Source organism: Galendromus occidentalis, unplaced genomic scaffold (genome assembly GCF_000255335.2).
Source record: "Galendromus occidentalis unplaced genomic scaffold, Mocc_1.1 scf7180000077522, whole genome shotgun sequence".
NCBI classification, from domain to species: domain Eukaryota; kingdom Metazoa; phylum Arthropoda; class Arachnida; order Mesostigmata; family Phytoseiidae; genus Galendromus; species Galendromus occidentalis.
Window position 1 is genome coordinate 405,520 of NW_003805510.1, and position 22,966 is coordinate 428,485.

At 52.0% G+C, this 22,966-nt stretch overlaps 1 protein-coding gene across 1 annotated transcript; it reads left to right on the forward strand.

Annotated features, from left to right (window-relative positions):
• The first annotated feature begins 3,218 nt into the window (after positions 1-3,218).
• Positions 3,219-22,398, forward strand: LOC100899376 (myosin heavy chain, muscle). Its single transcript, XM_029112624.1, is given in 16 exon segments — positions 3,219-3,534; positions 3,599-3,799; positions 3,957-3,984; positions 4,114-5,554; positions 5,656-5,861; positions 5,944-6,067; positions 6,530-6,666; positions 6,835-8,058; positions 8,176-8,254; positions 8,536-10,023; positions 10,182-10,631; positions 18,303-19,327; positions 19,513-19,591; positions 20,040-20,285; positions 20,373-21,071; positions 21,178-22,398. Coding segments are annotated over 16 exon segments (8,931 nt in total). The 5' UTR covers positions 3,219-3,251.
• The last annotated feature ends 568 nt before the right edge of the window (positions 22,399-22,966 follow it).

Here is a 22,966-nt window from a genome sequence, read left to right on the forward strand (position 1 = left end):
GGCCCACTAGCTTCGCCGTTTAAGGACACTGCAATTCCGAAATTGCTCTGGTATCACAGTCGGGAGCGTTCCATCACATCTGAATGAGGATGTTTGCCCGGAAAATGATTGTTTACAAGTCGAACAGGGTTCACCCATTATATTCGCTTTGTGTCCGTGACGGTTCGAACGAACAGTCCCCACTGCTGCAAACAGACGGGCTGGCCTTGGCCTGCCTGTCCCTACCAGGCTCGTCTTGTAGGCCGTTTGTTTCTCTCGGGTGTTCCCATAGCTGAAATTCGGACGACCAGCATTACTAAGCGAATGACACCAGCGCCCCCCTGAACAGAAATCTAGTTTCCGGAATCTTCGCTCGATTACCGGACTCCCTGGATTCCGGAGTAAGCATGCGCTGTCCGGGGGAATTCTCTTCAGATTTTGGCATATCCAGCCATGACTCCGTTGCCACTCCCTTAGAGTGCTCCCTTGGGATGAAGACCTCCTATGTGGAGATGGGGCCGATGATTCGTCTGCAGGGATGGGGATGCCTCCTCATCGTAGGAAAATGGAATATCTTGGTCCAAGTAGGCAGGAATCGAATCTGGAACGAGTCGGTTTGGTATAGGTATCTCCACTTCGCATCTCAATTTCACTGTTCATGTATGTATATGTAAAAATTGCGCGCTGTTCAGAGGAGAGAATCAAGATCGAAGGAATTCTTGGGGGAAGCGGAAACCAAGGATTTATTCAATGTATGTGAGATATTGTCATCCTTCCTGAACGAATAAGCCTCGAGATTCCCATACGCTACTCCGTTCCTAGGATCCTGGAATCACCCGCCGGACCCGCTCGGGCGATAATTATATTGTACTTGCGCTGGTGATAATATTCACTAGAAAAGAATGCCCCCCAAGTGCATGAAACTCGGGAGGATCTTTATTCGATCTCCATGACTCAAACTTTTCGACGTGACTCTTAAAGATATACCGCAGCCCAATCAGCCGTCGAGGCCTGCGTGAACCAGCAAAAACATTGGAGGAGATCGTGGGAGGGATTCCGCGGCATCGGAATCATTGGCCTCATTACTTAATCGATGCCACTCGCTAAAGACCCCCAAAGCCTGCGGCGCGGGGACAGCGTGCCGGAGCTCGACCGGCTGCAAGCCAGGGAGCCAACCACGGCAAAGCATTTTCCCGGGGATCGAGTCCCAAACAGGAATGAGCTCGCCGCAGGATGTTAGCCCGAGACTTCCTCTCAAATACGCAATACAACGTGAATAAGTTCAATTCAAGCTCGAAAATGAGGTGAAGACCACTCTCACAACGCGGTCATCCGTCGTTCACGTCGGAAGCATCGTCGAGAAGTGGCTTATCGGTCAAGCGGACCTCAAGGTCACACCTGTTGAACTCGCTTGTGTATGTGCGGGCAGCTACCTATAGAGTCTCCCCAACATACTACGAGCCATTCTCTCTGATTACTGCGGCTGCGGATGTGGGTCGGTCAGTAGCTCGCAGTCTCTTCAGAGGTAATCTCTAAGCCTGAAGAAGCAGCCGTCGGGTGGGGATTCGGTCGATCGCAATGACGGCGGTGCTGCTGGTGATGATAAGAGCGGCAGCGCCTGACAGTGGAAAGCGAGAATCGAAAGCAAAAAGACCTTGACAGAAAAAGAGAATGAACAAAATGTTGCTCATCGCCTCAAGCGGGATGAGAGGTTGAAGAGGAAGTGAGGCCGCCGGCTACCGACCGATGTCCACCGACTCTACAATTATTGTGACATCAACGAGAACGGAGGCGAGGGGCAGAGCCTCTCAGTAAGGACCGCCGTCGTCTTCATCTTCGTCGTCTCGGTATTGAAGTGCGCTTTTGTATACTGCGGCGGCGGTGGTGGTGGCGACAACGAAACGGACCCGGGTGCTTGCAAGATAGCTGACGGTTGGACGAATCGACTGTCTGCCCGCCAGCCCGCCGCCCTGCTTGACTGCTTGGCCGGTTGGCAGGCGGGCAGGCGAGCAAGCAAGCCAGCCAGCCGGCCTGCCACTGAGCCGTCTTGACGAACGGAGGAACGAAAAGAGCGAATATCCAAAGCAGCACGACAACTGTCAGCTGGGTTCGGGGATCATCGACTTGCCTCGGTTGTGACTTCATAGCAGCAAAGGTCGTTAGGCCGATAAAGGTGGACGGCTGGGTCGCGAGGACCCTTGGAAAACCTTCAAAAAAAGAGAGAAAAATGCCAACGAGCTCACCATCAATCAGAGATACAGAGCTGCATGCTGGAGGCTCTCATCAATATAGTCGCCATCTTTCCATGACGAATGCTTCTCAGGACACAATGAACGTGGCAAGTTCGAAATCTGCGCGACAGCGAATCGAATCTTAGGAGAGAGGAGCTCGGGACTGAGTTGACAAATCATACACATATTACGATGAAGCCCAGTTGGCTAGAAGAGACTGAGAGCGATGGGAAATGTGACTTTTCCCCATTTCAGTGGTCAGTTCGAGGTCAGAAATCGAAGTCTCCGAGTTCATTGCCGAGCTCCCGGAGCAACTAGGCTCCAGGCTAGTTTCCCCTCCTTAGAACGCTATGCAGATCACGTTCCCGAGCTCTGGGCTACATATAGGAGCTCTTTCGACGGCCGATGACTCGATATTTCCGAGAGCTCCTCGTCGGAGATCGGGGAAAATTAGTTTCCTCATAACAAACGAATTGAAAGAAGGTGAAATCACGGTGTGAGTCCCAGAGGGAAATGCAATTCCGATTGGAAACGCGCGCAGTACCTTTGGTGTTCTCCCTAGGACCTGCGCGATTCAAGATTTGCCCTTGCCCGGAAAGACCAAGAGTCGGGCCCGGTATATAAACCTGTCCCCATTCACAATAGGCAGAGTGGTCGTGGTTTCTCGTGAGTGTCTGTCTGGAAGTCTCTTATTCTCTTTCGCCGCGGGCTATCCGACGGGCCCATACCATCTCATGCCCGACGTTCATGTCGATCATTAACTATCCTAATGTCACCTGAGGATAACGATTGTGTTCAGTTAGACGTGTCTGTGATGTGGCGTTATCAGCACGAAGAGCTTTGGATTGAAGTAGAATGATTCAAGGAGGGTTCCGAAGTCCCGGCTAGATTCCTATAAAAACAGGTTGCCATTGCTCTTTGCAGAAGGATCACGAGACTCCTTCTTGTCGCGCAAATTTGTGTTGATCCGTCCCGTCATCCATCAAGATGGCAGCACAAACGGATCCTGATCCGACTGAATTCCTCTACATCTCCGCGGAGATGAAGAGGAAAGACGCGACCAAGCCGTACGATGGTAAAAAGATGACCTGGGTACCGGATGAGAAGGAGGGGTTCGTCATTGGAAACATTGAATCCACTCAAGGCGACAAAGTCGTCGTCGAAACGCCGGACGGCAAGAAGACTTTCAAGAAAGACCAGCTTCAACAAGTCAATCCCCCCAAATACGAGAAGTGCGAAGATATGTCTAACATGACTTATCTCAACGATGCTTCCGTCCTCCACAATCTCAAGGAGCGCTACTATGCGAATTTGATCTACGTGAGTGAATTCACCCGTTTTGTACGCGACGTCCATCATTAGATGAGCTGAATATTTCCCCCGGGAAGGATCTCGATCGAAATTCACGGACAAGCTGAACTTTCCTCCGCAGACCTATTCCGGACTGTTCTGTGTAGCAATCAACCCCTACAAGAGGTTTCCAATTTACACTCCTCGTGCTGTCATGATCTACAAGGGAAGGAGGAGAACCGAAGTCCCCCCTCATGTGTTCGCCATTTCTGACGGTGCCTACATGCACATGTTGACAGGTTAGTGGCCGATGGGCTGGAAGCGAATCTCCCACGCTTTAATTTCCACGCGGTACTCAGGTAGTCCGATATCCTCCGGGGAGAGGGGGAGAGGGCTGCAGCCTCATTTTATCAGACTTTGATAATCGCGATACCTGATGTCGGAATTTCCTTCCAGATAATGAGGATCAGTCCATGTTGATTACGTGAGTTCGACGTGGATAATTTCTCCCGAAGCGAAAATATTCCCTCTGAATGCGTAGCGGGCTGTTCCCCTGGATGCGTCAGGAAGGCGGAGCAATTTTATTGAAAGGTCGCTTTCTCTCCTTCCGCAGCGGAGAGTCCGGAGCTGGAAAGACTGAGAACACCAAAAAAGTAATTTCCTACTTCGCCAATGTCGGTAAGAGCGACAGGAAGCCAACCGCTGCAGACGCCAATAAACCTTCACTCGAAGACCAGATTGTGCAAACCAATCCCGTACTCGAGTCGTTCGGTAACGCTAAGACCACCCGTAACGATAACTCCTCCCGTTTCGGTAAATTCATCCGTATCCATTTCGGTCCCAACGGAAAGTTGGCTGGTTGCGATATCGAGACCTATCTGCTCGAGAAGGCTCGTGTCATTTCGCAACAGCCCCTTGAGCGGTCTTACCACATTTTCTACCAACTCATGTCCGGCAAGATCCCAGACATGAAGAAGAAACTGCTTCTGAGCGACAACATCAAAGACTACAACTACGTGTCTCAGGGAAAAACCGAAATTCCCGGCGTGGACGATGCAGAAGAAATGGGATACACCGATGAAGCTTTCGACATTCTCGGTTTCGACGCCGACGAGAAGGACGGTGTCTACCGTATCACCGCGGCGGTCATGCACTTCGGTACGCTCAAGTTCAAACAGAGACCTCGCGAAGAGCAGGCTGAAGCCGATGGAACCGACGAGGGAGAACGGGTCGCCAAACTGCTCGGTGTTGAAACTGCCGATCTTTACAAGAACTTGACCAAGCCCAGGATCAAGGTCGGAACTGAGTTTGTTACCAAAGGTCAGAGCCAGGCACAGTGTTACTCAGCTATCGGTGCCATGTCGAAGGCCATGTTCGACCGAACTTTCAAATTCCTCGTCAAGAAGTGTAACGACACTCTTGACACCAAGCAAGCACGCAAGCATTTCATCGGTGTGCTTGATATTGCTGGTTTCGAAATTTTCGACTACAATGGTTTCGAGCAGCTCTGCATCAACTTCACCAACGAGAAACTCCAACAATTCTTCAACCACCACATGTTCGTGCTCGAGCAGGAAGAGTACAAGAGGGAAGGAATCGACTGGGTCTTCATCGATTTCGGTCTAGATCTGCAAGCTTGCATCGAGCTCATCGAGAAGCCCATGGGAATCATGTCCATCCTTGAAGAGGAGTCTATGTTCCCCAAAGCTACCGACAAGACCTTTGAAGATAAATTGAACAATACTCATCTGGGCAAGTCGGCGCCCTTCCAGAAGCCCAAGCCCCCGAAGAGCAAAGAGATTGGACCTGCTCACTTCGCTATTGCTCACTACGCCGGTACCGTATCGTACTCGATCACCGGCTGGCTCGAGAAGAACAAGGATCCCCTGAACGATTGTGTCGTCGACCAGTTCAAGAAGGGTAACCTGAAGCTGCTCCAGACCATCTTTGAAGACCATCCTGGACTCGGTGCTGACGCGAAGGCCGAAGGAGGCGGCAAGGGAGGTGGCCGAAAGAAGGGTTCTGGTTTCCAGACTGTCTCCGGTTTGTATAGGGTACGTGGTTTTCGTTTGACGAATTCTTGATCTTGCAGCTCATGGGAATATTTTTTCGTTACTGTTTCTCCTAACTGATTCGGATCTCCGTCGTAAAACAGGAACAGCTCAACAAATTGATGCAGACCCTCCACTCCACTCATCCTCATTTCGTCCGTTGCATCATCCCCAATGAGATGAAGAAGCCTCGTGTCATCGATGCCCATCTCGTCATGCACCAGTTGACGTGTAACGGTGTGCTCGAGGGCATCCGTATTTGCCGCAAAGGTTTCCCTAACAGAATGGTCTACGCCGACTTCCGTCAGCGGTGAGTTAGAGACTCATTGTATTGCGAATATATTGAGGATCGATTGCCCTCAAGGTTTCTTTTAACCCAAATCGAATCTCAGCTACACGATACTCGCACCTAACGCTGTTCCCAAAGACTTCGCCGGCGAGCCCAAAGAAGCCGGTTCGCTCCTTATCAGCCAGTCGGGTCTAGACCCTGACGAATACCGTATTGGCTTGACAAAGGTACGTTAACTCAAAGAAGTATTCCGTGCTCCAGTTATACGATTCTTGCGGCGGAAGAAGCGAAGAAGCACGAAGATCCAAAGGATTCCTCCGTTGCTGTAATTACTCGAATCAATCTCGACAAGGATGAATATCGCTTCGGTGTCACAAAGGTAGAAAGCCACGGTAGTCGGCCTCTACGTTTTCCGTCTTCTCGTTTTACCCCGAGCATCGGGAGTCGCGACGCGTCTGGGCGGAGCGAAAGTATCGGTCTCGGCCGAATGGGAATCCCGACCGGCGATTCCGTGATGACGCCAGTTTCTGTTTCTGAGACGCGTGAATGAATGTTTCATGTTCTTCGCCGAGAGATTTCTATCGGGTCGATATTGGAGAGACGAGAATGTCTCTTCAGACTAGGAGCCCGGATCTGACTCGTCCTCAGAAGCGGCGTCGATAAATGAAATGCCCCTTGTCCTCGTTCAGGTTTTCTTCCGAGCTGGTGTCCTGGGTCGTCTGGAAGAGATGCGCGACGAACGTCTCGCAAAGATCATGACCATGATCCAATCCGCTTGCCGTTGGTATCTCTGCAAGAAGCACTTCCAGAAGCTGAAGGAACAGCGGTGAGCATTCTCTTGAGTTCGGAAAACCCGAATTCCTCCAGGGATTGCGGGATCGATCCGGTGTATCGAAAACTTCTGATCTCCAAATTATTTCTCTTGCTCCGAGTACCTGACTGATCCGTGCACGAATTCCGAAAGGGGACTCATGCTTGATTTTTCCATTTTCAGCGTTGCCCTGAAAGTTCTTCAGAGAAACCTTCGTCAATTCGCCATGATGCGCAACTGGGCCTGGTGGAAACTCTTCATCAAGGTGAAGCCGCTCCTCAACATGACCAAAGCCGAAGACGAGCTCAAGGCGCTCGAAGACAAGCTTAAGGAGGAGCAAGACAAGTTCACCAAGGAAGAAAAACTCCGCAAAGAACTCGAAGAGCAGAACACCAAATTGCTCCAGGAGAAGAACGATCTTTACATGCAACTCGAAACCGCCAAGGGTGGAGCGGGTGAGATCGAACAGCAGCTGGGCAAGATCAACTCGCAGAAGAAAGAGTTAGAGAGGCAGATCAAAGACATGGAGGATCGCCTGTCGCAGGAAGAAGGAACCGCACAGAAACTGAACCAAAATAAGAAGAAGCTCGAGAGCGAGCTCAGCTCTCACAAAAAAGAAATCGAGGAGCTCGGCATGAACTTGCAGAAGGCCGAGCAGGACAAACAGACTAAAGATCATCAGATTCGTTCTCTCAATGACGAAATCAAGCGACAGGAGGAGCTCGTTGCCAAGCTCAACAAGGAAAAGAAAGCCTTGCAGGAAACCGGAGGCAAGAGCGCCGAAGACCTCGCCGCTGCGGAGGACAAAGTCAACCACCTCAACAAGGTCAAATCGAAGCTCGAGCAAACTGTAGATGAGCTCGAGGATTCGTTGGAGCGTGAGAAGAAGAGCCGCGCGGATCTCGAAAAAGCTAAGAGAAAAGTTGAAGGCGATCTCAAGCTCGCTCAAGAGGCCCTCGGTGATTTGGAGAGAGCCAAGAAGGACCTCGAGGCTCTCGTCCAGCGCAAGGACAAGGAGATGGCTGCGGTGCAAACCAAACTCGAAGAGGAGCAATCGCTCGTCGCCAAGCTCCAGAAGCAGATCAAGGAGTTGCAACAACGAGTCACCGACCTCGAGGATGAGCTCGAAGCCGAACGCCAGGCCCGTCAACGAGCCGAACGTGCGCGACAGGAGCTCTCCCGCGAGATTGAAACACTCTCTGAGCGATTGGAGGAGTCCGGCGGTGCGACTTCGGCACAAGTCGAGATGAACAAGCGCCGCGAAGCGGAAATGGTCAAGATGCGTCAAGAGCTCGACGAGTCCAAGAGCCAGAGCGAGCAGATGATGAACGCTCTCCGGGCGAAGAACAACCAGGTCGTTCAAGAGATGACTGAAGCTATAGACAACCTCACCAAGGCCAAATCGAAGTGAGTTCCTGGCCAGACGGCTAGCTTTCGAAGCTTCGGAACCAGAGCCAATAACGATATTCGATATCCCCACGGGAGTACCGAGAGGTATCATTGCGGTTCATTCCTCTATTCCAGGGCCGAGAAGGACGCCATGAGCTTCAAGGGTCAGGTCAGCGATTTGCAGAGCAGTCTCGATCACGTCTCCCATCAACAGGTCGGTTGAAATGAGTGCGACGGCGAGTTTCTCGTCGATTTTTGGTCGGGTTCGGGAGAACGGCTATTTGTCAAGAGGGTGGTTTTTGAGTGGCGTGGCATTAATCATCTCCATGAGCTGACTTCCGTGAGGATTACGACCACTAAACGATACCGCCTAATTTACTCGATCGGGAAGCTGAATACGCGGAGGCGTTTTGCCGGATCCCGAGGGGTTTCCCAAAGCTCCCAACGGCATGCGTAATAACCGTCCTCGACTGTAACAGCGTCTTATCATTGCAGTCGAACTCCGAGAGGCAAGCGAAATTGCTCGAACAACAAGTCAACGATCTCCAGTTCCGCTTGGACGAAGCTAACCGCAGCTTGAACGACTTCGATTCTCAGAAGAAGAAGCTCAACATCGAGAATTCGGAACTGCAACGACAACTCGAAGAGGCAGAGAGCCAGATAAATGCTCTCAACAAGCAGAAAGTAGCCCTGGCGAACCAGGCTGAAGAAGCCAAACGTTCTGCCGATGAAGAATCGAAGGAGCGTAACGCGATCATGGGCAAGTACCGCAACGTGGAGCGAGACCTCCAAGTTCTCCGCGATGCTGTCGACGAGGCTGAAGAAGCCAAGGCCGATCTCCAGCGGCAGTTGTCCAAAGCCAGCGCCGACGCTCAATTGTGGCGCGGGAAGTACGAATCCGAGGGACTTCTTCGACTCGAAGAGCTCGAGGAGGGCAAGAGGAAACTCCAAGCCAAGTTGACTCATGCCGAGGAGACCATCGAGTCCTTGAACGCCAAGGTCGCCAATCTGGACAAGACCAAGAGCCATCTACAGGGCGAGGTTGACGACATGCAGGCCGAGGTCGATCGTGCTCAGCAGCTCGCTCAGCAACTCGACAAGAAGCAAAAGTCCTTCGATCGCGTTATCGCTGAATGGAAATCGAAGACCGACAGTTTGGCGTCCGAGCTCGAAGAGTCGAAGAGGGAAGCCAGGAACTTTTCGACAGAGGTGTTCAGACTCCGCGCCCAGGCCGATGAGGCAAACGAGCACTGCGAAGCGCTGAAGAAAGAGAACAAGAACCTCCAGGACGAACTCAAGGAGGTCATCGACCAACTTGGCGAAGGAGGCCGATCCTCTCACGAAGTTGAGAAGAACCGCAAGCGTCTAGAGATCGAGAAAGAAGAGCTCCAGCATGCGGTCGAAGAAGCCGAAGCCGCCCTGGAACAGGAAGAGAACAAGGTGCTCCGCGCACAGCTCGAGCTCAGCCAGGTGCGTCAGGAGATCGAACGCCGAATCCACGAGAAAGAAGAGGAATTCGAAAACACTCGAAAGAACCACCAACGCGCCATCGACTCGATACAAGCGTCGCTCGAGGCCGAGTCCAAAGCCAAAGCTGAGGCGCAGCGAGTCAAGAAGAAGCTGGAGTCCGACATCAACGAGCTCGAGATTGCTCTGGATGGCGCGAACCGATCGAAGGTCGAGGCCGAAAAGAATGCGAAGAAGTACCAACAGCAGATCCGGGAAATCCAGAATCAACTCGAGGACGAGCAAAAAGCACACAGTGACACCCGCGACAAGTACGTTGACGCTGAACGCAGAGCCAACCAATTGCACGGGACCGTCGAGGAAGCGAAGACTCTCGTCGAAAACGCCGATCGTGCCCGTCGAGCCGCCGAAAACGAACTCTACGAACTCAAGGAAGCTTGCGGGGATCTCAGCGGAAACGCATCGTCTCTGCTCATCGCCAAAAAGAAACTTGAAGGAGAAATGGGAGCTCTCCAAGTAAGTATTGAATCACTGAACTCTATTAGTTCCCTTCTAGTCGCCCATCTCGTCGGGGTATTTCGAAACACCAGTGGTGCGGTTCAGACCTCCCGTTCTATCCGTTCGGTCGCTTCTTGAAGTGTCAGAGATCCTACGATCTCGATTTATCCTTACAGAATGATCTGGATGAGATGATCAACGAATGCAAAGCATCCGAAGAGCGTGCGAAGAAAGCCATGGTTGACGCTGCTCGTCTTGCCGATGAAATCCGTGCCCACGCTGAAGTTGCGGCAAACGCTGAAAAGTCCAAGAAGAACATGGAAGCTCAGATGAAAGAGATGCAGGCCCGTCTCGAAGAGGCCGAGAAAGACTCGATCAAGGGCGGTAAAAAGTACATTAGCAAACTCGAAGGCAAATGCAAGGACCTAGAGCACGAGCTCGAGAACGAGATCCGCAAGGGAGCGGAGCACGCCAGGAGCTCGAAGAAGGCGGAGCGAAGAATCAAAGAGTTGCAGTTCCAAGCCGAAGAAGAAAAGAAGAACTTCGATCGAATGCACGAGCTCGTCGATCAGCTGCAGAACAAGCTGGCGACCTACAGGAAGCAGTTGGAAGATTCCGAAGAGATCGCCTCGATGAATCTCACCAAGTTCAAGAAGGCGCAACAGGAGCTCGAGGACGCCGACGAGAAAGTACGCGCCGCAGAACAGCAGGTCCAGAAACTCCGTGCCAAGATCCGTACCGGAACCCCAATCTAGACATCGGAATCGATACATACCCGATGGAACCTCAGATGCAAGCACAGCGATGATTTCTTTCTCTCGAAACTCATACTATAATCCATAACTATCACGGTCATGTAAGCGGGATAACACGAACCATATTCATGAGAGCGTGCCGAATAAAAACAAAGCTGAATCCTACCCTCGGAAGCGACATTATTGTGAAATCTCTGTCCATAATTCAGAAGATCTGTCACAACGACTTACTTTGCTAGCAATCTTCTTTCGTCGCATTGAGACTGTTTGGATATCACAGGCCCTCGCCCCGGAAGGAATATATGACTCGTCGTAGGCTCTTCTCGGTCTCACGAGTGGTCTTGAATTCCGAAGCAGGACATCGTTATGATCGAGCGCCGCTCACCGGAACGGCACTCTTGAGCAGATGCTTTCGACAAGCGAAAACTCAACAGAGGCAAAAGAGGTGCACGAATTGATTTCCTTCCATGGAATGACACCTCCCCGGTGAACATCTCACAATTGAGTGATTTGCTCCATTGTATATTTATTACTTGGAGGAAATTCGACAATGCTCCAAAACACGGGGAAAATTCTGAGGCTGGTGTGATGACATGGAATGCAATGTGTATCACCGACAGGCGCGCTCGTCGGCATCGTTCCGAGCCATTCACTCGACCAGCGTGGCAGTCAGCAGAATGCCAGCGCACACAACAAATGAGGAAGAAGCTTGTACTAAGAGACCTCTGACGAGGGACCCTCTGCTCGGAGACCTGCAGCCAGCAGGTTTTATCTCTCTAAAAGGGTATGCTGTCGCAGCTATGGCCGCTTGTAGTGCATGCTATGCCGGTTGGCGCCCAAGCGAGCGTTCGAATAACAGACAATGCGGGCAAAAGAGAGAGATCATTGACATCCGAGAGAAAAAGGATAATACCACTACGTATTTCCGTAGTTGCCCTAATTTTAGGGGGCGACTCCCGGTGTGATCTCCCCTTCCTACCAGACGACATATTCGGCCGTCGATTTATGCTGCTTCATCACTCCTGTGCTTCGAGCAAGACATGGCCGCGGACCCTGATCCTCGATTGTACAGAGGCTCGGCGTATTTCGTTTACATGCATATGTTTGCCTCGGCTCATGAGAGTCCGCAATCGGCTCTGACAGCATTGCTTACGTGTCTCGATATCCGAGCCTTTCTGAGCGGGAATAGATTAATGACGAGCTCCAAACCGATCGGAGGAAATTCGCTATCGTGCTCAGATAACTCCCGCGTTTTTCCTTGGATCACCTGGAACATCAGGCTGATTCAAGCTGATGCTCATTCAAGTCCTACCCGAAAATAGGTGAAACACTTTCTCGCGGGAGTGGGAAGCTCGACAAGATGTCGCCGGTCCTCTGTGTTGCTCTCTGTCGCGCGCTCAGTCTGGAAGTGAAAATGGTTCACTTGTTAGAAAATATCCTCCCACAGCCACATGCCAACGACTAACACAAGGGGTCGCTGGGCTTTTCTTGCTTCGCGAGCCGACATCGTCGCGTTGCCGAGCTGGAAGGCTGCTCCTGACCGTCCGACAGGTACCCACTCGACCAAAGCCACAATGCCTCAGACTAGTTTTATTACAGAGCAAATCTAAGAATAGATTTGTGACCTGCCACCGGGCGAGCCTGCTCTGAGCGGTGTTCTTCGAGTCTCTTCACTTCGCGCACGACGACGATCGCCGGAAAGAGTGCGGTCGGAAGAGCCGATCGCCGATTCGTCATTTCGTTCCGCCCTCCGAAACAAGAAAATACTAGGAGTCGAAGAAAAGTTCGGGACAAATTTACAATCGTTTAGATTTTTATAGAGCTCTTATGTTCACAAGTCTCGAGGAAAATGTCTCGTGGGAGTAGGGGCGTGGGTTCCGACCAAACATTCGGCTGAACTTTCACCGTTATCGACCATTAACTAGACAAGGGCTGACGGTGACTTCCGACGACACCCGACTCGTAGAGTCATCGGAAGTCTGGGACTCTAATCAGAAAGAGAAGTCCATAAGTACGTACGTACTCGGAAGCGGCACGTCAGCGGAGGCGAATCGAACCAGCGCAGCGGCGTTGTTATCCGAGTCAATTCAGTATTTCGTGATCTGTGGTTGCGAGTGACGAGCGCTCCCTGACTCCGTGAATGATCCATCAACCCCGAGGACTGTCTCCCCTGAGTTCCGATAGAAATCATTCATGACGGCATGTTCTCGATCGAGGGTATCCATCAAGTGCGCCCGATCAACCTCTGCACCGCGGGGACTCCGGCCGTGAGGCTCTGTGCCAGATAGAGACCTAGAGATATCTTGACGTACCGCTCGATCGATCGATGTCATCGGTCAAAATGCGGGAATCGGGCGAAATCGGGCGGTTCATGTTCCACGGAAACCCTACTAAGCCTTTTCTGCGACCAGCCCAGTACTGAATTTTTGCGCGTCGGCAGGCTCGACGAAGCGTTCTATCACGCGGTTGCTGCTCTGAGTGATACCTTTCCGACAAGGGCTGGCTCATCTTATTGAACAATGGCCGACATCACGGAAGACTTGGATTTTTCGCAAGTACACCTGTAACTTGAAAACCATTGACTATTGGCTCAGACCTATATTCACTTGAGCTCTCGTTAAGTTCGATGCATCCATCTATCAATGAGCGGGGGCCTTCGAGCTTAGAAGACGTCGGGAGGGATAGGCTGTGTTCCTCTGGTCGCTCTCTCCATGCAGCCGTTTTAAGAATGAACCACTTGTTGAGCCGCCGCTCGGACAATAGTTGTGCTTTCTCGCGCAACATCCGGAAGCTCGAATGCAGCAAGGTCATGCCGAGAGTCGAGAGACCTCGTAGCTGTCACGCGCGTAATCAGGGGGCCGAGGGTATCCATGGCTCCCGCTTTCACTTCAAATTACATTTCTTGCGAACCTCCGCGTAGGTCGAGCAAGCCCCAGGGGAGAGGCGCACAGCGGGTTTCTCGGAAGATTGCGGGAGCACTCCGCGCCGTATTCGTATTCAGCGATTCATGCGAGTCTCAACTTCCGAAATGATCCTCGGAAACCGAAAGTAAGGGAGACCCGGACATTTATCGATCTAGGAATGCGTGATGGGGGTCCCTAACGCGGAGCTATCCGGGGAGAGCAGCCCCTGCCTCTTCCGAAGTTCTCGAAGATGATTCTTTGACTCTGGGTCTCGAGGCTATGTCTCCTGATTCCCGAAGCCCATGACTCGTGATGCTATGAGCCCGGGGTGGAGCCATGAGTTTCCGTGTCGCGGCCGAAATCGCGGACTCTCGCCTCGATATCTGAACATAAACCGGAGGCTTGTCGATTCGAGCGAGGGACAATCGATTGTGCCATCTTCCACGGAAGCCCCGACGAGCTTTGCGTGAAACAATGTGAAACATGTCGAAGCTTAGTTCAGTGGACGGTGCCGGGCACCTACCAGAGGCCGCAGGCCGGGTAGCGGTCCCCCGCCACCCGTTTCGAAGATTCTTTAAGCCGAGGCGGTCTTCCACCCGCACTACGCCCGCGCCACATGAAGCCCGAGCCAGGGAAGATGCATCATATCGTCGGAACCTGCTACCGCCGACGCACCAAAGAACCGTCATTCGAACCTTTCCACTTTCACTTTTCCGCTCGGAGGAATTGCAGCAGGTATATAAAGGCGGAACGCTTCGATTCCTCGTTAGAGTGCTTGGCTTAGCAGCGTAAGTGCACGTTTGTTCCGTATTCCGTTACTAGACGATCGCCTTTTACGGAATCGTGAAACCCCCGTTGTATGTAGAACAGTGCTGCTGCTCGCAGTCATCAGGCACCATGGATTTCGCTATGAGACCCTTCTGGAATCGTGATTCGGAGCGGCTCGTGAAGTGAATCGAGTTCTCCAACTGAGCCGCGGTCACGAACGTAACTCTATCCATTCTTGCAGGTGAGCCATTGGCTCTCAGGAAAGTTCTCGAAAAAGACAAGTCGCGACGCTGTCAGAGTAAGAGAAAAGCACCGCCAGTGATTCACCATGGCAACTGATCCCGATCCGACTGAGTTCCTCTACATTTCTGCGGAAGTGAAGAGGAAGGATGCGACCAAACCGTACGATGGCAAGAAGATGACTTGGGTACCGGATGAGAAAGAGGGTTTCATAATCGGTAATATCGAGTCCATGGAGGGGGACAAGGTCGTCGTTGACACCGTTGGAGGCAAGAAGAACTTCAAGAAAGATCAGCTCCAACAAGTCAATCCTCCGAAGTACGAGAAGTGTGAGGATATGTCCAACCTCACTTATCTCAACGACGCGTCCGTGTTGCACAACCTCCGCGAACGTTATTACGCCAACTTGATCTACGTGAGTTGATCTCGAGAGTCTACATACTATGACGCGATAGGCCTTCGAGCTCCCGTATTCCTCGTTCGAGTTTTATTCTCATACGCTGCCGCCTTACAGACCTACTCTGGGCTTTTTTGTGTTGCCATCAACCCTTACAAGAGGTTCCCGATCTACACGCCTCGTGTCGTCATGATATACAAGGGCAAAAGGAGGACCGAGGTCCCCCCTCACGTTTTTGCAATCTCTGACGGAGCTTACATGCACATGCTCACGGACAACGAAGATCAGTCCATGCTTATCACGTTAGTATCGCACACGATTCCATGCATATCCTGAGCTTTGCTGAATCAAGAGGCACATTCTCACTGTCAGTTGCCTTTTGCAGCGGAGAATCCGGAGCCGGGAAAACCGAGAACACGAAGAAAGTAATCTCGTATTTCGCTAACGTCGGAAAGAGCGAGAAGAAGGAGGTCGATCCCAACAAGCCTTCGCTGGAGGACCAGATCGTGCAAACGAATCCCGTACTCGAGGCATTCGGAAACGCAAAAACCGTCCGTAATGACAACTCTTCCCGATTCGGTAAATTCATCCGAATCCATTTCGGGCCCTCCGGGAAATTGGCTGGAGCCGACATCGAGACCTATCTGCTCGAGAAAGCTCGTGTCATCTCCCAACAACCCCTTGAGCGGTCCTACCACATTTTCTACCAACTCATGTCTGGCAAGATCCCCGACATGAAGAAGAAACTCCTCTTGTCCAACGATATTCACGACTACTACTACGTGAGTCAGGGCAAGACCGAGATCCCTGGAGTGAACGATGCAGAAGAAATGGGCTTGACCGATGAAGCTTTCGACATCTTGGGATTCACACCCGAAGAGAAAGACGGTGTTTACCGCATCACTGCCGCGGTCATGCATTTCGGAACCATGAAGTTCAAGCAGCGGCCTCGCGAAGAGCAAGCTGAGAGCGATGGCACCGATGAAGGCGACAACGTAGCCAAATTGCTGGGTCTCGAGACCGGTGAGCTCATCAAGAATTTGACCAAGCCAAGGATCAGGGTCGGAACTGAGATGGTAACCAAAGGTCAGAACCAAGTTCAGGTCATATCCGCCATCGGAGCGTTGTCCAAAGCTATGTTCGATCGCACGTTCAAGTTCCTCGTGAACAAATGTAACGAGACTCTGGACACGAGGCAAGCTCGCAAGCATTTCATCGGTGTGCTTGATATTGCTGGTTTCGAAATTTTCGACTACAACGGTTTCGAGCAGCTCTGCATCAACTTCACCAACGAGAAACTCCAGCAGTTCTTCAACCACCACATGTTCGTGCTCGAGCAGGAAGAGTACAAGAGGGAAGGAATCGACTGGGTCTTCATCGATTTCGGTCTCGATCTGCAAGCTTGCATCGAGCTCATCGAGAAGCCCATGGGAATCATGTCGATTCTCGAAGAGGAGTCCATGTTCCCCAAGGCTACCGACAAGACCTTCGAAGAAAAGTTGAACAGCACCCATCTCGGCAAGTCGGCTCCCTTCCAGAAGCCCAAGCCCCCGAAGAACAAGGATGTCGGACCCGCTCACTTCGCCATTGCTCACTATGCCGGTACCGTATCGTACTCGATCACTGGCTGGCTCGAGAAGAACAAGGATCCACTGAACGATTGTGTCGTCGATCAGTTTAAGAAGGGAACCCTACCCCTCGTGCAGACGATATTCGAGGACCATCCCGGTCTCGGTGCCGACGCCAAGGCAGAGGGCGGGGGCAAAGGTGGACGCAAGAAGGGTTCCGGATTCCAGACCGTATCGGGACTCTACAGGGTAAGCGAATTTCTACTGAATCAGTCGGTGGAGCAGTGCCCGTGACTTGGTGCTACAGGTGTACACATGTCGGATTGACTGTCGCTCGTCAAACAGATTTTAAACATTGCTCTCTTGTAATCGCAGGAGCAACTCAACAAATTGATGCACACCCTCCACTCGACTCATCCCCACTTCGTTCGTTGCATTATTCCGAACGAGTTCAAGCAGCCCCGGGTCATCGACGCTCATCTCGTCATGCACCAGCTCACCTGTAACGGTGTGCTCGAAGGAATCCGTATCTGCCGAAAAGGATTCCCCAACCGGATGGTGTATCCCGATTTCCGGCAACGGTTAGCTGCAGACGAGTTCACATGACCTTGGAGTAATATCGAGCGGCATAACCAATAATTCCGTCGTTTGCATCCTAGTTATCGTATTCTCGCACCAGAGGCTTACCCTCCGAATTTCGCTGGTGACGCTAAGGAGGGTATAACTCGCTTGGTCCAGAATACCGGTCTCGACAAGGACGAGTACCGGGTTGGGAGCACGAAGGTACGAAACGAATTTGGCGGATGACTGACTTGTGAATTCTTGAACCCCTCCAGTTACACAATTCTTGCGGCAGAAGAGGCCAAGAAGCACTCCGAAGCCAAGGATTCTTCGATCGCCGTTATCTCTAACATCGGTCTTGACAAAGACGAATACCGATTCGGTAGCACAAAGGTAGAATTTTTGGCCGAACGAATGACTTTTTCGTTCATTTCTTTGCTTTCTTTCTTTATTTCGTCAGTCTCTTTCCGATCTTCTTTTCTTAATTCTTTAACGATGTAATGGTTCACGTCCCCTGTCGTCTCCTTCCCCGTCGTCGTTATGAATTATTCGGAGAACTTCGAGCTAAGTATGCTTCAGGTGTTCTTCCGCGCCGGAGTCCTGGGTCGCCTGGAAGAGATGCGTGACGAGCGCCTCGCCAAGATCATGACTATGATCCAATCGGCGTGCCGCTGGTACCTCTGCAAGAAACACTTCCAAAAGCTGAAAGAGCAACGGTTCGTAGAATGATATTGTGTCTAGACAGATTCGAAAGACGCATCCGGGATATGTGCGGATGCCCATCTGGAGGATTTCACTAATGATATCTGTCTCCGAAGATTGGCGCTCCGCGTTCTGCAAAGAAACCTACGTCAATTCGCTCATATGCGCAATTGGGCTTGGTGGAAACTCTTCGTCAGGGTCAAACCCTTGCTCAACATGACCAAGGCCGAAGACGAGCTTAAAGGTCAGTGTTCGTTCTCGAAGCACGGACAGAATCTAAGCCCCGTGAGATGAGAGAATGCTCCTCACGGATTTTCTTCTTTAATCCACAGCTCTGGAAGAGAAGCTCCGAGAAGAGCAAGAGAAATTGGCCAAAGAAGAGAAACTCCGCAAGGAGCTCGAGAACCAGAATGTCAAGTTGCTTCAGGAGAAGAACGAGCTCTTCTTGCAACTTGAATCCGAGCGTACCGGTGCCGGAGATATCGAGCAACGCCTCAACAAGGTGCAAGCCCAGAAGACCGAAACCGAACGTCAGCTCCGTGAGCTGGAAGATCGTTTCCATCGTGAGGAGGAAAACGCTAACAAGTTGAGCCAGAGCAAGAGGAAGCTCGAGAGCGAAATTTCCGCTCACAAGAAGGATATCGAAGATCTTCAATTGTCCCTGCAGAAAGCGGAGCAGGACAAACAATCGAAGGATCACCAGATCCGTAACCTCAACGACGAGATTGCCCACCAAGAAGAACTCGTCGCCAAGCTCAATAAGGAGAAGAAAGCTCTGCAGGAGAGCGGCGGGAAGAGCGCCGAGGATCTCCAGGCTGTGGAGGACAAGGTCAATCACTTGAATAAAGTGAAAGCTAAGCTCGAACAGACTCTCGACGAGCTAGAGGATTCTCTGGAACGCGAGAAGAAGACGCGGGCGGACCTCGACAAAGCCAAACGGAAAGTCGAGGCTGATCTGAAGCTTGCTCAGGAGGCGGTCATTGATCTCGAAAAGAACAAGAAGGAGCTCGAGCACACAGTCCAGAGAAAAGATAAGGAGCTGGCGGCTCTCGCGACCAAGCTCGAAGAGGAACAGTCTCAAATCAGCAAACTGCAGAAGCAGATCAAAGAGCTACAGCAGCGAGTGGAGGAGCTTCAGGAAGAGCTGGAAGCCGAACGTCAAGCTCGCTCGAAAGCTGAGAAGCAAAGAGGCGACCTCGCCCGCGAACTTGAGCAGCTCTCAGAGCGTCTCGAGGAAGCCGGCGGAGCGACCTCTGCTCAGATCGAACTCAATAAACGCCGTGAGGCTGAGCTCGGGAAATTGCGGCGTGATCTGGACGAAGCCAACAACCAGCATGAGCAGACAGTATCAGCTCTTCGGCAGAAGAACAACGCCACGGTCGCCGAGTTGAGCGACGCCGTTGATAATCTCAACAAACACAAGGCTAAGTATGTAATGCGAGTTTTCCCGAATCCCAATCCTTGCCATGAGCCGTAAGCTCCCTGTGAACGACGACGATGGAAATATCCCTGGAACTAGGAGCTCGTTTCGGGGGGGGGGGTGAGGGGTAACGAAGCCATTATGAGGGAATCGGCATTGATTCGAGATTTTAAAGAACGAAAAATTCCATAAGGCTCGAGAAAGAAGCCAGCCAATTTAGAGCTGAAGCCGAGGATGCCAGACAAACGGCTGATCACCTCCAACGCGAGAAGGTACAAGAATTCCCGTCGGAGATGGCTTGCGCTTTTGAACGCAGCGTACTGATCCTACCTTAATGCGTTTCGAGTTCGAGTGGCTCTTTGGACTAGGCGAAAGTCCATTTCCCGATGAACGGGGACGGCGATCTTGGCATCCTATCATGATCTATTTTAACATGTTTCGAATAACTAACTGCACATTCGATCCCCCCCTGACCGGAACCTCTCTTGAAGGCTTGAAAAGGACTGCGCGGCCTTCAAGGCTCAGGCCATCGACGCTCAGTCTTCGTTGGATCACGCTATTAAGCTTCAGGTACACTTCCGTAGTGGTTCCGTCCTCAGCAAATGTCTTGACGCTGTTTTCGGAATTTTCGTTTATGCATCTTGAGGCATCTTGCAGGAAGCTGTCCTCGGATCTCACGGCATACACTAAGACTTTTCTTTCCCCCCATAATCGATATAGGCCAACTCCGAGCGTCAAGCCAAGATGCTCGAAGTTCAACTTCAAGATACGCAGTTTAAATTGGATGAGTCCAACCGAACCGTGAACGATTTCGACGCTGCGAAGAAGAAGTTGGCCCTAGAGAACTCGGAACTCCAACGCCAGCTCGAGGAAGCGGAGAGCCAAATCAGCCAACTCTCCAAACAGAAAGCTTCCCTGGCCTGTCAAGCCGAAGAAGCGAAGCGATCCGCTGATGAAGAAAACAGGGTAAGGGAGCCCTCTCCTTCCATGAACTTGCGATCGCATCGGACTTCATGTTCGTGTTACGATATTCAGACTCTCCGTTCTCCACAGGAGCGCTGCGCCATTCTCGGTAAATACAGGAACATCGAGCACGACCTGGATAACCTGCGTGAGGCTCTCGAGGAAGAGCAGGAAGCCAAGGCCGACCTCCAACGTCAACTCTCGAAATCCAATGCCGAGGCTCAGCTGTGGAGGAACAAGTACGAGTCCGAAGGAATCGCTCGTATCGAGGAGCTCGAAGAGTCCAGAAAGAAACTGCAGATCAAGTTGCAGAGCTCTGAAGAGTTGATCGAAGGACTCAACGCAAAGGTATCCGGTTTGGAGAAGACAAAGAGCCATCTCCAAGGAGAAATCGACGATATGCAAGCGGAGGTCGACCGCGCTCAGCAGTTGGCTGCTCAACTCGAGAAGCGTCAGAAGTCGTTTGACAAGGTCATCGCCGAATGGAAAGCGAAGACCGACGATCTCGCTGCCGAGTTGGACGCTTCACAGAAGGAATGCCGCAACTACTCCACCGAGGTATTCAAACTCCGAGCTGCCTACGACGAGTCGCAGGAGCACTACGAGGCTGTCAAGAGAGAGAACAAGAACCTACAAGATGAACTCAAGGACCTTCTGGATCAACTCGGCGAAGGCGGACGATCCGTCCACGAGCTCGAAAAGGCTCGCAAGAGGCTCGAGCTCGAGAAGGACGAGCTGCAACACGCTCTCGAGGAGGCTGAAGCTGCGCTCGAACAGGAGGAGAACAAGGTTCGTTCCCGATCTACAAAAGCACCGAAATTCATGCCAATTGGCAGGGTGGGGGTCCCTGCGGGCGGCGGCACGACGAGACTAATTCCCATTCGTCGACTTACAGGTACTCCGCGCTCAACTCGAGCTCAGCCAGGTGCGCCAGGAGATCGAGCGTCGTATCCAGGAGAAGGAGGAGGAATTCGAGAACACCCGCAAGAACCACCAACGTGCCCTCGACTCCATGCAAGCCTCCCTCGAGGCCGAGGCCAAGGGACGTGCCGAGGCACTCAGGTTGAAGAAGAAACTCGAGTCCGACATTAACGAGCTCGAGATCGCCCTTGACGGAGCCAACAAGGCCAACGCTGAAGCCCAGAAGACCATCAAGAGGTATCAGCAGACGATCAAAGACATGCAGTCGCAGATCGAAGAAGAGCAGAAGGCTCGAGATGAGGCCCGCGACCAGTATGCGAACGCTGAACGCCGTGCTAATCAGCTGCACGGTTCTCTCGAGGAGACTAAGCAGGTGCTCGAACAGTCAGAGAGGGCTCGCCGCTCTGCTGAGTCCGAGCTGATTGAGCTCAGGGAGCAGCACGCCGAATTGGCAGCGAATAACGCGTCTCTCGGAATGGCCAAGAGGAAGCTTGAGGGAGAGATGTCCGCGCTGCAGGCTGATCTCGACGAGATGATCAACGAGTGCAAGGCCTCTGAGGAAAAAGCCAAGAAGGCGATGGTCGATGCTGCTCGTCTGGCCGATGAGCTTCGCGCTGAGCAGGAACACGCTGGCTCCCAGGAGAAGATGCGCAAAGCTCTCGAGATCCAGATGAAGGATCTTCAAGTTCGTCTCGATGAAGCCGAAGCCGCGGCCCTCAAGGGAGGCAAGAAGCTCATCGAGAAGCTTGAACACAAGTGCCGACAACTCGAGTCCGAATTGGAGACCGAGCAACGCCGACACGCCGATGCCGCCAAGAACGCGCGCAAGGGCGAACGCAGGAACAAGGAGCTCCAGTTCCAGGCCGAAGAAGATCGCAAGAACCACGAGCGCATGCAGGAACTCGTCGACAAACTCCAGCAGAAGATCAGCACGTACAAGAGACAAATCGAGGAGGCTGAAGAGATCGCCGCCATGAATCTCGCCAAATACCGCAAGGCCCAACAAGAGCTCGAGGATGCGGACGAACGTGCGAACTTGGCAGAACAAACCGTGGCTAAACTTCGCGCTAAAAACCGTTCATCCGTGAGCGTTGCCAGGGAATAAGATGCGGTCGCGAAGCGAATCGGCGGAAAGAGCCGCGTGCTCTTTCCGCAGCGATCGGAATCACTCGATCGAAACCTTCGGATTTTTTGAACGTGGTGCTTTCTTATTTGAGCTTCAAATTCGTCGCATTGTATCTTGGCGCCTTTGCATTCTAGAGGCCAGCTTTGCGTTCCTGCAGTAGATGCGGATGTGGGGGGACGTCGACAAGATGAGAGCGGAGGCTTGTTTCACGGGAACTCCTTCACGCTGCTTTATCTCGCCAACATCGACAGAGAAGAATCAAACCTTCGCTCCTCATGCTGCCGGTGAAGCTCCGCTTGAAATCGCCTGCTCGACGCAACGCCGGAAGCGACTTGCTCTAAACATTATAATCGCTCATTTTGGCAGAAAACATTCAATAAATTCAGAATATCATCGACGATAGACTTCTCCTTTGGCTGAGCACACGAAGAAGAGGAAGAAGCTCATAGAGCTCGATTGGGAACGAGAATATTCATTAGGTCACGGATCCTCTGCCGTTCAGCAAGCAAGAATCTGAGCGGACCTTCATGAGAACGAGGAGCAATTTATCCGGGATTTATCATGGGAACGGGCACCTACTGCATTAGGATCGCCTTCGAATCTCCTCAGATACATTGGTGTTGACAGCTTCTTTTTA